This window comes from Equus przewalskii, chromosome 31 (genome assembly GCF_037783145.1).
Source record: "Equus przewalskii isolate Varuska chromosome 31, EquPr2, whole genome shotgun sequence".
Classification (NCBI taxonomy): domain Eukaryota; kingdom Metazoa; phylum Chordata; class Mammalia; order Perissodactyla; family Equidae; genus Equus; species Equus przewalskii.
The window spans coordinates 3332070-3354272 of NC_091861.1; the positions used below are offsets into that span (position 1 = coordinate 3332070).

At 39.4% G+C, this 22203-nt stretch overlaps 1 protein-coding gene and 1 long non-coding RNA gene across 2 annotated transcripts in view; both read left to right on the plus strand.

Moving 5' to 3' along the window:
• FH (fumarate hydratase) overlaps positions 1–2270 on the plus strand; it is a 33855-nt gene extending 31585 nt beyond the window's left edge. Inside the window, exon 10 of the mRNA XM_070602320.1 lies at positions 2086–2270. Coding sequence (XP_070458421.1) covers positions 2086–2228 — 143 coding nt within the window. The 3' untranslated portion in view covers positions 2229–2270. The remainder of the gene's footprint in view (positions 1–2085) is intronic.
• Positions 2271–5276: 3006 nt separating this feature from the next.
• On the plus strand, positions 5277–11985 carry LOC139080645 (uncharacterized). Its single transcript, XR_011535318.1, has 2 exons — positions 5277–5839; positions 11442–11985. It is a non-coding gene; the product is annotated as an uncharacterized lncRNA (long non-coding RNA).
• Positions 11986–22203: the final 10218 nt, after the last annotated feature.

A 22203-nucleotide genomic window follows, 5' to 3' on the forward strand; every position in this document is an offset into this window, starting at 1 on the left:
AAACCTCGTGTGACGGATGTTTCATCACATCTGTACTTCAGAACTTGTTGCCAAAACATTTAGATTAGAGGTGCTCCTGAAACTGAGGGATTGATAAGTCTTATCAATTGAACGTGAGGTAAAGGCCCTGCAGGGACAAGCGGGCACATGGCACCTTACAGTGACGGCAGGAGCCTCGCAACGCCACAGCCGGGGCCCTGTTTGTGCTCGTGTGTAACCGGCTGATTGGTCATTGGAGAAGAGAACTGAAGGTGGTCAGCATAATGCTCAGACTTCCCTGTCATCTTTAACAAAAAATGACGGAATATCTAATATTGACCCCAAAGGTTTAATGTGAGAATTCTTTCTCAAAGTTACTCTGATCGGTAAGTGCCCTTTTCAGCATGTTTGGAATTCACAAATTCAGTTAAGTAATGAAAGTGACTATGCCCGTAATTTGTTTCGTGGGTGGTTGATAACTGCATTCTGACACATGGTGTCTTGCTTGGTTGATGATCACAGTGCCTCAGCTGGCTTCTTCCCTCTCATCACAGTCTTCTGATCTTAGGGTGTTTTTTTCTTCCTCCTTCATTGGTTTCATTTTCACTTTTTCTGTTCTTTCTTTTGCCTTCTGACATATATTTTTTTTGATTGCTGAAGTATAGTTGACATGCAATATTTTATTAGTTTCAAGTGTACAACATAGTGATTCAGTATTTACATACGTTACAGAGTGATCCCCCTGGTAAGACTGGTAGCCATCTGTCATCATACAAAGTTATTACAATATTGTTGACTGTATTCCCCATGTTGTGCGTTACATCCCCACGACTCACTGACTGAGGACTGGACGTTCGTACCTCTTAATCCCCTTCACCTATCTCACCCTTCCCCGCAACCCCCTCCCCTCTGGCAACCCCCCATTTGTTCTCTGTATGGATGAGTCTGTTTCTGTTTTGTTTTGTTTATTCACTAGATTTTTCATACAATATTATTCTTTGTATGTCTGAGTTTTTTCACTTAGCATAATGCCCTCTAGATCCATCCATGTTGTCACAAATGGCAAGCTTTCATTCTTTTTTATGGCTGAGTAATATTCCTTGTTTATGTCTATACACCACATCTTCTTTATCCATTCATCTATTGATGGACACTTAGGTTGCAACATCACTAATCATCAGGAAATGCAAATCAAAACCACAATGAGACATCACCTTACACCTGTTAGAATGGCTGTCATCAAAAAGACAAGAAATAAGAAGTGTTGGCGCAGATGTGGAGAAAAGAATGCACTGTTGTGGGAGTGTAAATTGGTGTAGCCACTGTGGAAAACAGTATGGAGTTTCCTTGAGGAATGAAAAATAGAACTAGCCGTATGATCCAGTGATTCCACTCTGACTTTTTTTTAAATTACATTAAATCAAGACAACTTGCAGAACTTCCCTGCTCCTTTATTAATTCTAAAAGCATGTAACTCCAAAGTAAATGGTACAGCTGTGATCTGGTGGACAAGGATGTCTTTATGCTGAAACTTCCCCGCCTGTATCCTTGTGTGTCTGGGAAGAGCAGGGTGTGCAGTGCTGAGCAGGGAGGAGCTGTCAGCAGCGGCTCTGGAGGTGGCTCCCCCCAGCGCCCCGCCGACCCCCTCTCGGGAGAAGGCTGCCGTCCTCCTTGGTCCTTGGCACGCAGTGCCGGTTTTCCGTAGTGCTGCAGCGTTGAGCTTTTTAGTGCTTTGTTAGAAAGAGAATTGGTTCTGGTTAAACATGTTGTCTGAAACAACACTTATTTATATTACTCAGATGTATATTTTTATGTCTTGCTGCTGTAGTGTTTTCGTTTTATTTCCCCTGTGAAAATATCTGAGTGAGTAGGCAATTTCTGTTTGGAAATGAATCTTTTGTAGAAAGTGAGGTATGTTTAAGTCTTTATTACTTAAGAAAAGTAAAGGATTTATTCTATATAAGAAATGACAACTATCAAGATAATCACTGTTAAATATTTTTAAGATTAAAAAATGTTACTTAAGAGTATCAATATCAATACCTTTTGCTTTAAAAAACCAAATTTCACTCCTAACTCTTAATTGCCTCTTGATTTTTTCTTCAGGGTATGACAAGGCAGCAAAGATTGCTAAGACGGCACACAAGAATGGGTCAACCTTAAAGGCAACTGCCGTGGAGCTTGGCTATCTCACGGCGGAGCAGTTTGATGAGTGGGTAAAGCCCAAGGACATGCTGGGTCCACAGTGATGTCAGTGAATTTGTAATAAAAATAATGTATGAGATAAAAAATGAAACAGACTCCTTACAGTTCTTAAACAATCATGGATTAGTTTGAAAGGGAACTACTGTTGAACTTGACTGTCTCCAGCAGAGCAGTTTTGTCCGTGTATAAAACCCAGGATGCGCTAGATGCCCAGGGAATTTAAAAAGTGTACAATGAAATAATTAAATTGTATAGAATCAAAAAGAAAATGGACTCATTTTCTTTTATGCTAATTGACTTGTATTACACTTGACTCTCTGGTTTTTGTGTACATCACTTCATATGTTTTATAAAAGAGCCAGATCAATTTTTCAAGAGTTTTTAATTTTTTTGGTCGGTAGTGTTTTAAAAAATTTCCCTGTAGTAAAAAAGTATTTATCTCATTCCCAAATCATGTCATCAGATATGTTTTACTTTCCTAAAGTAAGCTGAGCAAGCACTCACCCTTCTGAGTGGGGATGTCAATGTGCGCACGCATATACATGTACATATATCCAGTAGGAAATAGGATAGGTGAAAAAATTAGGACCGATATTTCTATGTGCTGATTACACACATACCTCCTGACCTTATTCCAATTATCGTAGAAAGGCTGGAAAGACTTTGGGTTGGTTAAGAATATAGGACGTGGATTGGAAAGGACCAGGGGAGCCTGAAGCTTGGAGAGAAAGGAAGGGTGTCGTGAAAGTGAGCCTTGCTTGTCATCTCTGTGTGCGCCAGTGCCAGGGCTTTTCAGCGGGAATTCATTCCGCTCAACCTCAGGGCATTTGAATCGCAGTTCTGGGGATATCCAGGCTAGGTTGATCCAAACCAAGCTAAGGTAGAACCAGCTTCGACTGTGTAAGGAGTTGGGACTATGCGGTTTGTTCTTTTTCCCCCTTCCACATATACAATAAATAACAGAACCATGGAGAGATTCCTACTGCTAAAGCATCTCCTCTAGAAGTAGTGCCCTACAAGTTTGTTTAAAAAAATGGGATGCTTACCCCTGATATTTACTCTTGGAAGATGTCGCATTGACACCAACTCCTTGTGGTCTTTGGAAGGTAGCAAGCATATATAGCATTTAACAGCATAGTTAAAACAAAAGTTCTAGAAACATTGCGCTGAAAGATGAAATTATTCTTATAACTAACCTCTTAAGCTTAAATGGGCACTCTTTTTTACTTACAAAGAGTTTCGAACATTTTTGGGGTAATTGTGCAGCCTGTAGGATCTCATCTGTAGACCTCGCAATATTGCTTTTGCTAGTGTTTTTCCTGTGGTGGTGATGGGGTGTATGTGCGATTTGTTTTACCAGAAAGCATGCTTTCCCTTAGCCTATTTTGTTTAAAAAAAGATTTTTATTGGGAGAAATCATAAAATCAGATTGGTTGGCACTGCCAGGAACACAACCACCGACTGGGCCACTTCAGTAGTTCTGGAGCTTGATGCCGCTGGATGTTTTGCCTTAGCAGGCAGCCTCAGCCTGAACAGGCTGTCATTGGAGGGCTCAATGGGAGACGCCACCGCTTAGGTGATAAAGATAGCAGCAGATGAAGTTCGCGCCTGCACCGGTCTCTGCGCAGCTGTCGACTGCGTCCTGGCGTGCTAAAAGCCGTCAGTGAGTCCTTGGAGCTGACAGTTGTCTGATGTTGGTGAAGTAAACGGCGCTTTACGATGTCATCCTAAATAAGGGTTTGAGAATTTCCCATTGGAGGGTTGTCCTGAAAGTCAGCTTCCATGTTTTTACACTGGGGGCATTTTGGTCTCCCAGGGGCCATTTGACAATGTCTAGAGACAGTTTTGATTATGACAATTGGGGAAGGGGTGCTATTAGCATCTAGTGGGTGGAGGCCAGAGATGTTGCTAAGCATCCTGTAATGCACAGGACAGCCCCCACAACAAAGAATTTTCCAGCCCAGGATGTCAATAGTGCCGAGATCGAGAAACTTAAACCCAGAAAGTGTTATCTCTGGAGATGCTCACCATTTAGTTAGGCTCCTACCTGCTTGTATGCGTGTGTGTCGTGGAGTTACAGTGACTTTATTGATTGAAACCACAAGGTGTCTTAGATGTGAGCATGAACAGAGAAGTTTTAATGAAACATTGATTGATCACAGTGCTCATACCTTGGAATGACCTGTTCTCAGCAATATATCCAAAGATTCGTGCTGGATAAACATGAAGAGAGTCAAGGACTTGGAAAAACATCAGGTAAATATGTTTAAGATGGACACAAAAACAATCCTTCAGTCCCTGTGAGCAAACATGTAGAAGGACAAGAGGCTTTCTTGAGCCAACACACTTCAGAGGAAGAAAGTTATGGGACTTAGGAACTCATGTAAGTCTGAAACTACCCTCAGCTTGACACACAGAAGCGGCAGGGAAATTCATAGAAAGCCACAGGTCAAATTTACTCATTTAACTGTCTAGTTTGGTTGATGGAAAAAATATCTATTTATAAAAATTATGAGAATATTTCATACTCAAACATTTTAAAGATCATGCTGTTGAATATGGCAATGCCATACCTTTCTCTTCACTGTCCTTTTGGTCTGTAACTACGGCAGCAAGAAATCTGGAAGAGACAAGTTTAATGTTTTCCAAAAATAAGGATAAGATTAAAACTGGTAAACTAAAGCGAATTACAGTCATGTGTCACTTAACGACAGGGATACATTCTGAGAAATGAGTTATTAGATGATTTTGTCGTGCAAACATCAGAGTGTGTGCTTACACAGACCTAGATGGCATAGCCTACTGCACGCCTAGGCTGTATGTTATTACTCTGATGGGACCACTGTCATATGTGGTTTGTCATTGAAGGAAACTTCGTTACACAGCACATGACTAGTCTGGGTTTTTTTTAAAGCACATTCATTTAAATTGGCCATTTAGCAACTGGCTTTTGAGCAACTGACCTGGAGCTGCTACTACCTGCCATCTGGGTGAGGAGAAAGAAGCTGCTGATTATTGTCCCCTGTTTGTGATGTCAGGAAGCAGAGCATTGAGATCACAAAACACCAGTGTGGAGCCAGGCATCTGAGGCCACTGTGTGGGTATCTTCTGATGGTCCTGGAGACGCCTGCTGACACTTCACTCTGCTCTTTGGGGCTTTCCCCAGAAGACTGTGGGATGGATCCCAGCCTAGGGGATGCTAAGATGAATACCAAAAGAGCTCATTTCATTCATCTGCCGTGTTAGCATCAAACATCTACTCAAGCCTTGAAACCTGAGAAGGAGAAGCCCTCTGTCCCTAGGATTAAGGGATAGGGGGAATGAAATAGATTTCCTGTATCAAACATTACACTCTAGTAGATGAGCCTCCTCTTTAAGAAGCTGTCTTCAAGTGTGCTTAATTTTGCCTCAATCGGGTAAAAGAATTTAGAGTTCTTGAGAGCTACATGTTTTCATCAGTAACTCAGGGCTATCCATCATGTCAAGACACTTAAACAGAGGTGAGATTTGAAGCTGTGAAAGAGAATGACCAAGGAAGAGGCAGAAGGAAAATGAGAGGTAACCACTGAAGGAGATAGACGTGGTCATGGAGGTTCAATTGGAGCGGCTCATGCTCTAGACACAAAGGGCGGAGAGGGAGAAGCTGGTAGATCCGGTGAGTTCAATTCTGCCCCTGCTGCCTACTAGTTACGTTTCTGGCCACTGCTGTATGTCTAAACTCAATTCCTTATCCTTAAAGTAGAGCAACTGATACATATTTCAGACTTATATTCCAAATTCACATGTATATATGAAGTACCCAGCACAGCGCCTGCCTCAGTTAGCTGTCTCAGTTTCATTCCCTGAAGAGAATGGGCAAAAAGGCCAAATGCTGAACAGATTTTAAAACGATGAGACTCAGGTAAATTGGATTAGGCTGTTCTTTCCTTCAAGTTTCTTGAAGGAAATCTCATCGGTGTGATTTATCATCCCAAACTGGAACACTTTGTAGAATGAAAGACGGTGCTAAAATAGTTAAAATTGTTTGATTTTTGAAATGTTTATTGACCAAAAAATTGTTTTTATTATATTGTTGGACCTACAAGTAGTGCTACTCAAAAGCTAATTTCAAAAATGGAATCTTCTCTGGGGCCAGCTCAGTGGCGTAATGGTTAATTTCATGCGCTCCACTTTGGCGGCCCAGGGTTTTTGCTGGTTCTGGTCTGGGTATGGACCTAGCACCACTCGTCAAGCCATGCTGTGGCAGCGTCCCACGTAAAATAGAGGAAGACTGGCACAGATGTTAGCTCAGTAACAGTCTTCCTCAAGCAAAAATAGGAGAGTTGGCAACAGATGTTAGCTCAGGGCCAATCTTCCTCTCACACACACACACACACAGAAGTTTCTCCAAAATAATGAAATCTTAAGTATGTCTGTGTACATTAAAAAGGAAAATTTTTAAAACTGATTGAACATAAATATTAACAGAAGCAGAATAATTACTTTTGGGACATGTTCAGATAATTTGTTCAGTTTCTTATTATTATCTATCCGTAATAAAGTGTCACTTGTATTTTTCTAAAGAATGTATTTTTTTTTTCAACAGGATCTTGTTTTCAATTTTTCCATGAAGTTGCCTGTAATCTTCTTTAAAATTGCATTTATGGTTAGTAAATGTGAAATTTTGACATTTTCAGTTGACGCGCTGTAGACTACAGTTGTGTGTTGCTTAGTGACGGGCTACATTCTGAGAAAAGCTTCATTAGGCAATTTCATCATTGTGTGAATATCATACGTTGTACTTAGACAAACCTAGATGGTATAGCATACTACACGTCTGGCTAGATGATGGTAATCTTACAGAACCCCTGTCATACTTGCGGTCTGTTGTTAACTAAAATGTTGCTCTGCAGTGCATGACTGGGTAATATTTTTAGTTGAGCGATTAGTCTCTACAGCTGCTGGTGTATTTCATGAGCTCAGAGCAAATTCTGCTAAATGAAAGATGCTTTCAATGCTATTTTTTTTTGTATTGACGTATGTAAATATTTTAACCCAATAGTCTCTCTCTTTTGCCTCCATTCAGGCTAACTTCATTTGACAAATATTTTTGAAAAACAAAACTTGTCAACTTGGTTGTTTTTATTCATGATTTGTTTCCATATTTAAATGCTGCAAAATAATAGGATTTCTCAATTCATTTTCTTCCAAAGCAGACTTTAAATTTGCTAAAATTTAAGTAGGAATTTCACCGAAGCATTTTTTCTCCAAAGTTGAGATACTCCAGGTTAAATCATGCGTAATTTGAGCTGTCATCATTTAATTTGCTTAGTTCTCCTGTTTTCTTGGGACAGATTTCAGTGTCTGCAAGCTTTGTTTTCAATCCTTGCAATTCAGATGAAAAAGCTAAAGTCTTGAAGTCGTTGGTGCTCTATTCATCAAATACCTGATTGAAGATTTCCACCTGTACTAGTTTCCTGTGGCTGCTGTAACAAATTACTGCACATTTGGTGGCTTAAAACACAGAATTTATTCTCCTGCAGTTCTGGAGGCCAGAAGTCTGAAATCTGTTTCACTGGGCCGAAGTCAAGTGTCCACAGGGCCATGCCCCTCTGCCATGCCCCTCTGGAGACTAGGGCAGAATCTTTTCTCGCTCTTTCAGCTTCTGGTGGTTGCCAGCAACCCTTGGCCTCTGGCTGCATCACTCTCATCTCTAATCCCATGGTCACAATGCCTCTTCCTCTTCTGCCTGTGTCAAATTTCCCTCTGCCTCTCTTAGAAGAACAAAGATACACGTGACTGCATTTAGGACCCAACTGGATAATCCAGGACAAGCTGGCCAAAACAAGATCCTCAATTTAAACAGATCTGCAAAGTCCTTTGTTGCTGTATAAAGTAACGTTCACAAGTTCTAGGCATTAGGACCTAGATATCTTTGGCAGCCAGTAGTGAGCCTACTACACAAGATAATAGTGAACAAAATGCAATGAAAATTTCGAAGATGTGTTCACGAAAAGTTCAATTCCACTGTAGGACACAGAGGATGATGTATGGAGTAATTCTTTAAAAGCTTGAGCAAATGTGTGTGCCAACTTTTTTTCAATGTGATAATCACAAAATTTTTTTTTCTGTTACCCTGATGTTGTATATAAAAATAAGCATTTTGACAAGGACATCTATTTCAATTGAGAAAATAGCACGGCTTGTTTGAATTGTGTCTGGGTCACAACCGGTTTCAAGTATACTTTTCCTTCACAGGCTTCTTAATTTAGTGAAAATAAGAACCACAACACTGTGTTCCACCAAAATAGGTATCCATATTACTTCAAGATCAAATAATTTTATCTTCAATGGTGGACTTTTCAGTAGCATTTACAATTGTATTGGTGATTCTCTTTTACCTCCAAATCTCAACAAAAGGAACTTCCAATTATTATTGGAAACTGATTTTCTATTTGAAACATCTTGATGACTGATACAAAGATTTCACTCTTCTTCTGTTAATGAATCCAACATTGTGGCTTCACTTTTTTTTAAAGACCACTTTTTTAGAGCAGTTTTAGGTTCACAGGAAAACTGAGTGGGAGTTACAGAAATTTCCCATATATCCCCTGCCCCCCCACTCCCCCACTCTCCCCCATTATAACATCCCCACCAAATGGTACATTTGTTACATTCGATGATCCTACACTGACACATCATCATCACTCAGAGGCCGTAGTTTACACTAGGGTTCACTCTTGGTGGTGTACCTTCTACGAGTTTAGAAAAATGTATAATGACACCTGTTGTAGCTTCACTTTTTGTACATACTCAAGAAAACTTGCAAGCAGAAACAATGAAATTCTTTTAGTAGAGTAGGCATTGAACCGAAATTAAAAAGTCATGCTTCACAGAGGGATATGGAAATGCAGATGCACTTTCTGTAGCTGCATATTTCAACCTGTCATCTTCCAGCACTGTCTCTTAAAGTAACTGTTCGTTTTTGAAATAGATGCTGAAGCTTCTCCAGCAGATTTGTGCCTTCTGTTTTCACATAGTCAGTGATATCCCCGGTGGGTACGTGAAATGTGAACAAATATTTTCAGCAAGTTGCATGTTCATCCTTTAACTTCCTTGATAAATGAAAGTCAGTACTTAATTTTTTATTAAAAATGCATGTTTTGGGGGGCTGGCCCAGTGGTGTAGTGGTTAAGTTCGCGCTTTCTGCTTCGTCAGGCTGTGGTTCGCCGGTTCGGATCCCAGGGGCAGAAATACGCACTGCTTATCAAGCCATGCTGGGGCAGGCGTCCCACATATTGAAAAACAGAGGATGGGCATGGATGTTCACTCAGGGCCAATCTTCCAAATCTTCACTGCATGCTCTACAGCAAGGCGACTTGGTCTCCATTTCTTAGCCCTTTACGTATGCCTGGATTAGGTTCCTATGGCAGCAGTAACAAAGTACCACAAATTGAGTGGCTTAAGACCACACAAAGTTATCCTTCCCCAAGTCTGGAAGTCAGGAGTCCCAAATCAGTGTCACTTGTCCTTCCGGAGGCTCTCGGAGGGAATCCGTGGCCCTGAGCAGATCCTACAAGGTTAGGATCTTGCTAGCCTCTAGACATCACATTTTCATCCACTAATCAACCTGTAACCTTTTGTGTGTGTTTCTGTTTAAAAACACCTTGTTTAATATATGTTGTCGATTCATTGACTTTGAACTCAGCCAAAAGCAGTATGCTCACCCCTGAACAAAGCTTGTCCAGCACGTGGACTTTGGCAGAACTTTCTTGTGCTGAGGAACAGCAGGCCGCGCTGCAGCCCTGTATTCCGGGGCCGTTTAAACAGCGAAGTCACCAACAATAGGCACAAAAATAAGACAAATGTGGCACTACCTATACCGTGGAAAGGCCGCTTGTTTACAGAATGAGAGCTGAAACAGGAAGGCAGAGCTCACCTTGTTTGACCTCAGCAGGGAACGTGCCTCAAGCAACCCAAGATTTTCACCTTTGTGCCATATCCACACACGGGGTCGGGGGAAGCACCAGGAAGCGTTGATTTTGGGATTACAAATACATTTTAGCCAGTACGTGAATGAGCAAATACAGAATCTGCAAATAACGAGGACTGGCTGTATTACAAAACTCTTTTCCAACAAGTACAGATTAATGCTCCTAGTAGCAATTGCATGAGGATACTTTCAGCAAACAGCATTGTTTCAAAAACTTGCTGAACTAACAGGTTTCTTTTTTAAAGTTACCTCATTGTTTTAGTTTGAATTTCTCTGATTGCTACTGTACTATTTTTTTGTGCATTTATTAATCTGTTTTTCCATAAATTTTTTGTTTCTGAACTTTGTTCATTTTTCTATCGGAGTTTAGTGTTTTCCCATCAATTTGAATGAGCTTTGTATATGTCAAATTTATTTACCCTTTGACATATTTTATGTAAATATTTTTTCCCAGTTTTTTGTTTGCATTGTAGCTAGGTTGCAGAATGTAGGAATTTTTCATTTTTTATGGAGTTGTCAAATCTATCAGCTTTTCCCTTAGGCTCTTTCAAGTATTTGGAAACAAAGGAAAAAGGCAGGGCTATCGTCAGAGACAAAGCGAGTCCAGGGAAGTTTCATTCGTTTATTTTCATTTCCTCCTCTCTCCTGCCCTTCTTCCCTCCCTCTCTTTTTCCCTCCCTCCCCCTCATTCATTCCTTCTTCCTTCCTCCCTTTCTTTCTCCCTCCTTCCTTCCCTTCTTTTTTAAGATGTTAGAACTTGAACATTTTATTGACAGAGAAATAGATTTGAAAAGAGACCACAGATACAAGAGAAAGGGTGCTGGAGGGAGTAACGTCCCAGAAGAAGCAAGAATGAATGTCATGCAGAGTTTAGATTTGGCAAGAAATAGGGCACATTGTATTTTAAGCTGAGGGTGCTGAAGTGAGGAGCAGTGAAGTGACCTACGGAGAGGGGTCTTACCTGTTCTGGAGTTTCTGTTCCTCAGAGAGCCTGGAGCACGCGGTTGATGGGCGCTCAACTGTCAGGAGTTGAAGATTGGAGTGTATAGTGTGTAACCAAAGACTCTATTGTCAGACCACATTTTTCTTTTAATTTCAGCTTATTGAGGTATAACACATTTTTTGGAATACAATGAGCTTTTTCTTTCTTTGAGTTCTACGCCTTACCAAGTACATATTTGAAAGAATATTTTGCTGATTTAAACAGTACAACAGATCCAACGTCTTTAGGTCATCGAAATGAAGAGCCTTGATCTCAATTGCTATCCTCTAAAATTTTTTGCAGAAACCAAGAATGAAAGGAAAAGGCTGCTATTTAGGCTGTGCCTACTCAGTAGCAGAAAGTCAGCTGCCTTCCCAGTCAGAGACTCGCTTACAGGACTTTAATTTTGTATCGCAGACTGAAGTGCTGAGAAAACCACCACCCAGAATTCTGTGGATCAAGCCAGATTGATGTATCCCATCAACCAGATTCTATCCCGTGTACAGGGAGGATGGAAAAGGCTTCTTTAAAGGGAACTTGTGTGTTCTTGCGATCATCAAACCCACCAGCAAGGAGGATGGAAATAGTCACTTTCTCACAACAGTAGCTACAGATGTGTTAATTCTAGTTAAAGCCATTCCAAACACATTCCACGATTTTTACAAGGTGAGAAGTGCTTTATAAGCAAGTAATTCAGTAGAAAATTGTTTCTTTGTTTTTTTAATCATTGATGCATTAATCAAGAAAATTACCGATAGAATTGATGAACTCTTGATTTTGGATTAGGTAACTATATAAGGTTCTGTTTTATATAAGAGTAGACACAAAATAAAAATACAGGTTTAGATTTACACTCTGTAGTCTTCTTTTTTGGGGGGATATTTAAACTGACCACTTTTTATACCAATATAATCTTAAATGAAATAGGATAAACTTTCATTCTACTGGGATGAGATTATGATAAACTAAATTCTAATTTTAATCATCTTTCAGTCAAGTTTATACTTATAATTATTTTGATTCAATTTAGTTAGCATATTTTTTGGCATCCTTTTTTATTAAAGCCCAAGAATAATTCTTCAGGGACTGAATTACAGTATACCTTGCCAAAATGTGGCTTTTGATTACAATATTTATCTTGTATATCAAATTACAGATATATTTGAACAAAAAGCAACTGAAATAGTGTGTAACAGTGATTCTCACCCTGGCAGGTGGGGAGAGGGGCAGCACATTGGAATCTCTTTGGAAACTTTTAAAATATATCAATGTCTGACTCCATCCTTCTTGAGTTAAATCAGAATTTCTGAGGGAAGGACCAGGCAGTGGCATTTTTTTGTAAAAAGCTTCCCAAGTGACTTTTATGTGTAGCCAGGACTGGAGACAACCCATCTGTGTAATGCAATGGTAATTTTTCAATACATGAATGAGTAATTCACTACATTCTAGACAGAATGATAATCATTTTTAATACGTCTAAATTTCTAGTACATTGCATTTTTCTTGTTATGAAGCTGTCTAGATCATCTGGACAAGATTCCACATTATCAGTCACTTCTGTTCTTTTAAATTCTCTAGTTATTTCTTTTGTATTTCCTTGAAGTCTTAAAGGACTTTGATTATTAAGGGAGAAAATTTTGTTGCCGTTTTCTCTTCTTAGTGATCAAACACTTTCCAAAGGCAATTTTTCTGTATTACTTACAACCTTGTGATGAGAATAGTAAGATCCCAGTTTCTGGGAATTTTGTGATATTTTCCCCAAATAAAAAGCCCACCCCCCACATACACTTAACACTATTGTCTTTGAGTATTCTGATTGTAACTTTAGCAATGTTTGACTTCATACTTTCATAATTGTTACATGTAATTTTATTGATATTGACTATCCTTTCAACACTCCCCAATCATAAATGAACATGTATTCCAGAAAATCATCCTAATTTTATAGGCACAAAAACTAAGCCACAGTAAATATATCATGTAATATTTCCTCATTCTATATAACTCTCCCTGTCACAGGATCATAGTAGTTAAACCTGAGCTGAAAACCAGGGTATTTGTGTCTAGGTTGCTTTGGTTAAATCATGGAACTTTTCTATTTCTCAATTTTTTGAACTGAAAAATTGATCAAAGTCTTCCTCTCATCTAACTTCAGTCCATTTTTCCAGCTATTTTACCAGCATCCTAGTGTTTGCCTCACTGACCATCACTATTTTTATTAAGCTTTTTATTTTGAACTGTTTTATTTTTTATTTTTTTACTTTTTTTTAAGATTGGCACCTGAACTAACAACTGTTGCCAATCTTTTTTTTTTTTTGCCCCTGCTTTTTTACTCCCCATGTCCCCCCAGTATATAGTTGTATACTTTAGTTGTAGGTCCTTCTAGTTGTGGAATGTGGGACGCCGCCTCACTGTGGCCTGATGAGTGGTGCTGTGTGCGCGCCCAGGATGTGGGCCAGGGAAACCCTGGGCCGCAGAAGTGGAGCATGCGAACTTAACCACTCGGCCATGGGGCCGGCTCCCTATTTTGAACTATTTTAGACACAGAAAAGTTGGGAAAATAGTACAAAAATTTCATTATATCTCTTACCCTGCTTCCCCTAATGTTAACATCTTATATAACCATGGTACGATGATCAAGAACAGGAAGTTAACATTGGTACAATATTACTAACTAAAGTCTTTTTCTCAAATCTCAAATCTCACTGTTTTGTCCACTATTATCCTTCAGCTGTTTCAGGATCCTATCTGACGTCCCAAATTGCATTTAGTTGTCAACTCTCTCTAGTCTCTTCTAGTCTGTAACAGCTTCTCAATTCTTCCTTAGCTTTTATGACCTTGATATTCTTACAGAGTATTGATCAGTTATTGTACAGGGTGTTCCTCGATTGGATTCTTCTGATATTTTTTCATGGTTGGAATGAAGTTATGCATTTTTGGAATGAACAGCACAGAAATGAGCTGGAGTTCTTTTCGGTGCGCCAGGATGGTTCATGCTGTCTTTATCTTATTAGCAATGATGTTCACCTTGGTCATTTGGTTAAGTTGGAGCCTGCCAGGTTTCTCTGCTGTGAACTTACTCTTTCTCCCCTTGTAGTTAGGACGTATCTTGGGGAGATATGTTGAAACTCTGCAAATCTTATTCTCAAACTTTCACTCACTAATTTTTCCCTCCATGGTGGGTTTTATCTGCAACAGTTATTATCGTGGTATTTGCTTAATGGTGATTCTCTATTTTTTCTTCCCTAATACATTAATATACACATATTTCCTCATACATACGTATATTAATTGGAATTCTACTGTAAAGAAAAGTTGTTTCTTTCCCCCCATTTATTTGGTTATTTTATTATTTATTTATAACAGTATGGAATTATGAATATTTGTTTTATTCTATGTGTTGAAATCCCTAATATTTATTTTGTGACTCGGTTTGGTCTAAATTCGGCCATTCGGTTTGGTCCTTGTGTTTTTATGAGACGCTCCCATTTTTTGGGGGGTGTTTCCTTACTTTTCTGGCACCTCAAGATGTTCTTCATTTTCTACCACATGATCTTCAAATATTTCTATGATGAGCTAAGGCCGATCCTATGAGGGCAAAGTGTTAACTCTGAAGTGGGAAATTGATGAGTTAACGTGGCTGCTAATTATCTTCTCCGTGAATTAGTTCACTTCTATGTTACAACCAACACAATTGTAACGTGAGAATTGCCTGCACCTCAGTGAAGCCAGAGTCACATAATACTGGTGGGTAGACGAATATTGTCAAATGCCACCCATAAATGAAAAATAACAACTGGAATCACATCTAGCTTATGGGATTGTGTGTATGGTGTATGTGCTTCCAAATGAACCCAAGAATACTTCAGATTATTATAGGGGGTTCAAGGGATTTGTGGGTTGGTCAAGGAAAGACATGACCACAAGGTGGCGGTAGCACACACAAGCTTTGTTGGGTCACTAACAGATTGGCAGGAGCAGGACGTCGCTCACAATGTGAGGCCTTCCAGAGGCTAAGGTTCAGGGGGCCACCATCCAGAAGGGGAGGAGGGCAAGGGAACTCCCAGGGGAGAGGGGACTCGGAGAGGGGCTTATGTGTCCAGGTGAAGCCACTCGGCAGCACAGCAGGAATCTGTGTCAGAGAGCTCCAAAGGGCAGCAGCAGCTTCAGCTCTTCATCTCATCTAGTGCTGGCAGATGTTGAGCACAGTTTCACAGCGTACACAGACAGGCAAGCTCTAAATGGCTAAAAACTGCTTTTTTGGACTATGTTTAAAGCAATTTTATGGGTAAAAATTTGAGTTTGGTGCTGACAGGCTTTTGAACCAACAGGTGTTTGCCTGTAGTGAAGAAAAAAACAACCCACGGACCAACACATGAAGCCATCTTTGGTTCATTTATGTAATGAACAGAAACTAGTTCTGTGCTCTCCTCATGCTACATGAACTCTCAGAGTGACTAACACAATGAACGATTGTTGAGGGTGAGCTGGAGGGATAAGCAACTTGTCAATAGCTGACATAAGATGAGTAATGGATGACAGATTCGTGCCTAGAGATAAAGTACCAGACAGAAAAAGACCAGTTGGAATCAATCCCCAATGCCATACTGACACTTTAGGGGAAGACAGGAATAGAGTGAGTTAATACTTATAAAAAAATTAATGAGATGAAAGACCATGAGGGTGCTATGTGGATGACTCTAGCCAGCATATTTTATGCAATAAGAATGATATGCTTTTAGCATGGGGCTACTGCAATAGTAACAGTTTAAACTGGGAGAAAATGGTGTACATCCAATGAGAAGCTGAAGATGGCATGCAATTCGTGTATGTTTCCGAGGGCGCCTTGGGGAGAATCTGAAATGAAACATGGTGGAGTGGACAGAGCTGGACTTGGAGGCCAAAGTCTTCAGATCCTGACACTGCGGCTTGCTTGTCCCGTGACCCTAAGTAGAGGACTTAACTTTGTAAAGCCAGTTTCCTTTGCAAAATGGGAGTAGAACTTTCTGACTCATAAGTTGTTGTTTGTGCTGAAATAAGTCCCAGAAAGGAATTACTACCAAGGATGACCTTCTAAAAATTGTCCGTGGTTCATGTGGTGACAGAGTAGGTGGTCACCCTACCTGACGTGATTCAAAAGGCAGGGAACAGTCACTCTACAACGCTGAGCTGAAGACCTACTACGTTATAATGCTCCATGAAGACAGGGACCATGTGTAGTTTTTCTACCTCTGGATATTCAACATCTTACACAGTACCTGGCACATAGCAAGTAATTCATAAATATTTGTTGATCAAATATAGTATTTGAACCACCTTTTTTGAGAAAACCTTGATTCTAGGCAACAGTCCCTGATAAATGCAAACATCTCTATTAAATCATTAATGTGTTGGCTTATAGTAATCAGTCAAATTAGCTTCAGCCACATAGCAGTACCCTATGGGAATGGGACATAGTTTTGATGGAAGGAGGTCAAGAGCATGGGATGCTGCCAACTAAGGGAGGCAGGGCTAAGGTGTTGGGGCAGATAGTTGCTGAGCAGCCAGTAGGGAGCAGAGGAGGATAAATGCATTGGAAGAGGAACGCTTGGAAGGTTTATGAAAACAGCCACTTAAAGCAAATGTGGACCATTTCTCAGGGATGAATTCTGTGCCTATGCAGCTTTTAATGTGTTTGAGTCTCTATTTTACTGGGGACACGATATTATGGAGTTAATCGTATCTTGAGCATGGTTAGTATTTCCTAGAGGTGCAATCAGAAAGGAATAGACATCCATTTTTGCAGATCCCACAACCCAGTTATCTCCGAAGTGTAGAACTCTGAAGGCCAATATGCACAGAGAGAAGCACAGGAAAAGGACAGAGGAGTGGGCGGAGGGGAAGAGAAGTGACAGACACATGGGTTGAATGAAGAAAGTGGGGAGCAGGGAAAAATGAGGAATAGAAAGGAAAAAATGGCATGCTACCAGGCCTGAGAGCTGCATGCCGTTTGTTTCCCAAGCTGCATTTGGGAGCCTCATGCCACACCTCACTTTCCTGGCACAGGCCCGAGGCCTCAGATAACGGTTTTTCTATCATTCCCAGCCACAATCGCCACTCAGACTGCCTTTGAAAGGTACTCATCTGCTTCTCCAATGTTTTTCCTACAGAAAGAAGTCGTTAGAATCTGAATACTATTGTGTGTCTCCACCACCAAAAAGAACATTTATCAAGAGTAATTAGGCAAATTGAGGGTATGAACCCCAGAAGAAACAATGTATTTTGACAAGAAAAATTGGTTGGCAAATGTTAAGGTTTTTATGAGTAATCAAGATGATTCTTTAAGTAATTATAATTTGTTCTATACCCTGTCATGGTTGTTTTGATTTGTGGCTTTTATCAGTGAATAAAGTTATTTAGTTTTCCTTATTTTTAGGAAGACTCACAGTATTGAAATACGTCAAATGCCAATGATGTTAGATTTCTTGAATATTTTCCCTTTTTTAGTGCCTGATGAGTCATTGGACTATCATTCCATCCCAGGAACATTACGGTGACACCAGTCTTAGTCACGAAACCATTGCTGTGGCAGGGGGCGGGGAGCAGGATATGGGAAGAAGTCTACACAATGAGAAGAATCTGGTTTAATCTTAAAGTTGGAATTATTACCTACATTTTTAAAGCAAATTTATTTTAAGGTAGATTTCCAAATCTCCAATTGCTCAGCTGCCCTATTATCATTCTGTGCCCAGAGGCACAAAGTCTTGGGTTTCGGGGATATGCAATTTGGAGGCTATAGCTTCACAATTCAATATTCTTTTCAGCAGCATGAGGAATGGGGTTTGGAGGATTACCCTACAGGAAGGTTCAGTGTAGTCATTGAAAGTAAGCTTCATGTCACCACAGAAGCATAAGGCTGGAGCACATCTAAAGGCGAGCAGGTTCAACCTCTCACTGAAATATAAAGCTCGTAGTAACGAGGCTCTTAGAAACTTTCCCACGGAGGAGACAAACACCAAATGTTTGTTGATTAGTAAAGTATTTGGGTTAGTAAAGCATTGCATACTATTGAAAAATCTAAACAGAAAAGCTGTTTTCAAACATGATAAATAGGTCAAAGAGTTCTTCTGTAAGAAGTAAGACAGCTTCCCTTGTCATGATATAATGCATCAAAATATAACAAAATATTGGGACTTTGGCTTTTCAGTGGGAAAATGAATTACAAGTGGAAAATCTAGCAGTACTGACTTTGGTTTTCGCTCCTTGTCAGAACTGGGTGCTCAAGGATTTGATAATGGCCCAGGAAGTTGACTTGAGTGGTAAATGCTATAAACATGTCTCTTTTATTAATAAACAAGTTAGAACTCAAAGAAACTGGTGAGGAGTATCTATGCTTTTTAACAAGCATTCTTTCAACAAAAAGTGTTCAACACATACTGTATCTTTGGCTCTTCTTTAGGGCTAAGGTTTAGAAGATAATTAAGACAGTCTTAACCTAAAGGATAGAGGATTGCTCAGGGCATCTTGGGAGACAAACATAGTGATGGGAAAATCTCTCTAGCAAATAGCATGTCACACATGTAGCATGAGGGCAGAGGGGAGCAGCGGAGACAACTGCTGTTGGCTCAGGGCCAGGCCCTGCCACCATATTTTTGAACTTCACTTAAAAAAAAAGATCAGTGAACTCTAATGTAAACTATAGACTTTCAGTGATAATTATATGTTAATTTACATAATTATATGTGTAGAGTCACCGTTATAAAAATGTCCCACTCTACTGGGGGCTGTTAGTAATGGGGGAGGCTATGCATGAGTGAGGACAGGCCACATATGGGAAATCTCTGTACCTCAAAAATCTTATTTGCTGTGAATCGAAAACTACTCTAAATAAAGGCTATTAAAAAAGATTAAATAATAAAATATCTACTATAATTTCGGTTCTTTTACTTCCTCTCATATACCTAAATCATAATTTATTAATTAAAAACTATTATTATTATCTCAACAGAATTACTAACATATACATATATTTGACAGGTAACATTTTGATTCATGGACACTTGAAGCAGCCTGAGAAATAAATCCTATGCCTTTAGTTTCTCCCCTCATCCCTGACCTCTGTCTGCATCCGCAGGTGGTGATGGGAAGGAGAAGGTGTGTCCCTTATGGCTTCACTTTTCTCCATGAAGTAGAAGGTTCTCTATCCCATTCTCATGGCTATAGATTGGTCAGGTCAGATGTCTACATGGACATTATTTTGAGCTTTGAAATAATCTTATTTTAGGTATTATTTTGTTGCAACATCTCAGTTTTAAGTGGATTGAGAAGTATGGCCTCTGTGTTTCCCTAGGTGTTCCTATTTCATTGTAATTAGCTAATGCTTTGAATTACTAAACAGCTTTAGAAACAAAGTAAATTCTCATAGAAGCTCTATAAAAAATAGTTCCATTTTACATAAATCGCATATACAGAGATTGAAAAAGACCCCCAAACAAGGAGATCTAGAAGAAACTGGCCATTTAATCTAGTTAAACAATTAGTCAGTTCTGGCAATCAGTTTTAATCGTTTTTCAAGAAATTGACTGCAGCTGCCAATTGCTTTGGCCTTTTTATAGCTGTAACATGATGATAAGATAAGGCTTTCTACCTGATTATCTGTATGCTTTTCTCTAAATTCTTTCCTTTTTTTGTCTGTAAATTGATTATTTAATGAGCAAATATTATTTTACTTGGTTCTGACTATTAATTGTCAATTTTTTACTATTAATCAAAGTTAGAAGGAGGAAAATTATTCTTTGACTGGTTAGTGATTTAACGTTATAAGAAGTTTTCTGGTGCTCAGAAAAATCTTATCTAAACCAACATCTTTTACAATGGAGAAAACTGAAATTCATTTTCCTATTCAGATGTTACTTTCATTTTTATTGTTGATGCAAATTTCTGGTTCTGATGAAAATTATTTACATTTTTTTGGCATTTATCTAAATTATTTTATTTGGAAGTTGTTTAAACTTTTATTTTGAAAAATTATAAAAGTAAAATATACAAAGAACTCAAATTTTTTCCTTTGTTGTGAGGAAGATTGTCCCTGGGCTAACATCTGTGCCAGTCTCCCTCTATTTTACGTGGGATGCCGCCACATTGTGGTTTGATGAGTGGTGCTAGGTCCATGCCTTGGATCCGAAACTGTGAACCCAGAGCCAGCAAAGCAGAACACGCAAAGTTAACCACTACACCAAAGGCCAGCCCCTAGAACTCTTAAAATTTAACAATAAACAAACAACCTAGTTAAAAGGTGGGCAAAAGATCTGAGCAGACACCTCAATGAGGAAGATAAACAGATGGCAAATAAGTGTGTGAAAATATGCTCAACATCACACATCAGCAACATTAAGGAATTGCAGTTAATACAATGCGGTACTACCTTTCAGAATGGCGGAAATCCAAAACTCAGACAACACCGAATGCTGGTGAGGACGTGGAGCAACAGGAACTCTCATTCGTTGCTGGTGGGAATGCAAAATGGTACAGCCACTTTGAAAGACAGTTTGGCAGCTTCTTACAAAACTAAACATACTCTTATAATCAGATTCAGCAGTTTCACTCTTTGGTATTTATACAAATGAGTCAAAAACTATGTCCACATAAAAACCTGCACACAAAGTTTATAGCAGCTTTCCTCATAATTTTCCAAAATTAGGAACAATCAAGATGTCCTTCAGTAGGTGAATGGATAAACAAACTGTGGTACATCCAGACACTGGAATATTGTCCAGCAATAAAAGGAAATGAACTCTCAAGCCATGAACAGACATGGAAGAAACTTAAATGCACATTGTGTGAAAGATGCTACGTGAAAATGAAAGAAGCCAGTCTGAAAAGGCCACATACTGTATGAATCCAGCTCTACAACATTCTGGAAAAGACACAACTATGGAGACAGTAAAACAATTAGTGGTTACCAGGGACTCGGAGAGAGGGAGGGAGGAAGGAGTAGGTGGAGTGGAGGCATTTTTAGAGCAGTGGAATTATTCTGTTTGATACTGTAATGGTGCGTGCATGACATAATGAATTTGTCAAAACCCACAGACTGTAAAACACAAAGAATGAACCCTTATGCAAACTGTGGACTTTAGTTAATAATAATGTATCAATATTGGTGCATCAGTTATAACAAATGCCCGACACCAATGCCTAATGTTAATAATAGGAGAAGCTGCAGGCAGAAGAGAGGGGGTGTAGGACAACTCTGTATGTTTTGCTCAATCTTTCCTATAAACCTAAAACTTCTGTAAAAAAGTCTATTAATTAAAAAAATTTAAATACGCAAAAAAGTACAGAATAGAAATGGATTATATGAATGAAGTTTCACAAAGCAAATACTACAGAATCAACAACTATAGAATAAGCGTACCATAAAAGACGCCATAGTCTGAACAACTAACTGAAGTAGATGGTCAAGGGGCTGGCCTGGTGGCACCGTGGTTAAATTCCCACGTCCTGCTTTGGCTGCCTGGGGTTCGCTGGTTCGGATCCTGGGTGCAGACCTATGCACCACTTGTCCAGCCATGCTGTGGCAGGTGTCCCACATATAAAGTAGAGGAAGATGGGCACAGATGTTAGTTCAGGGTCAGTCTTCCTCAGCGGAAAAAGAAAAAAGAAGAGGAGGATTGGTAGCAGATGTTAGTTCAGGGCTAATCTTCCTCAAAAAAATAAAATAAAGTAGATGGTCAAAGCTATTGGGCGTGGCACTGTGTTTGGTTTTTGCCTGAGAGCAAGAATGGGATATCCTACCTGGGTGAGCTTCCAACTTATTTTGGAAGACTGGGGATTTCTATTACTGTATTTTATCAATTCTAAGATACTTTTCAAAATATACATCAGCATCTCAAACATTGGGTGTCTTAAAATTAATGGCATTTTATGATTGGCAACCTTTATCTTTCTTAATGGTACAGAAAATTGATGTTATCTTGAAATTCAGTAAAACATAGTAGCTGCTTCTTTGTAGTCTCTTACAAGAGGACTTTCTCCCCCAACTTAGAAAGAACTGCTCAAGGCTCTAGGAGACCAGGGGCCTGGTTTT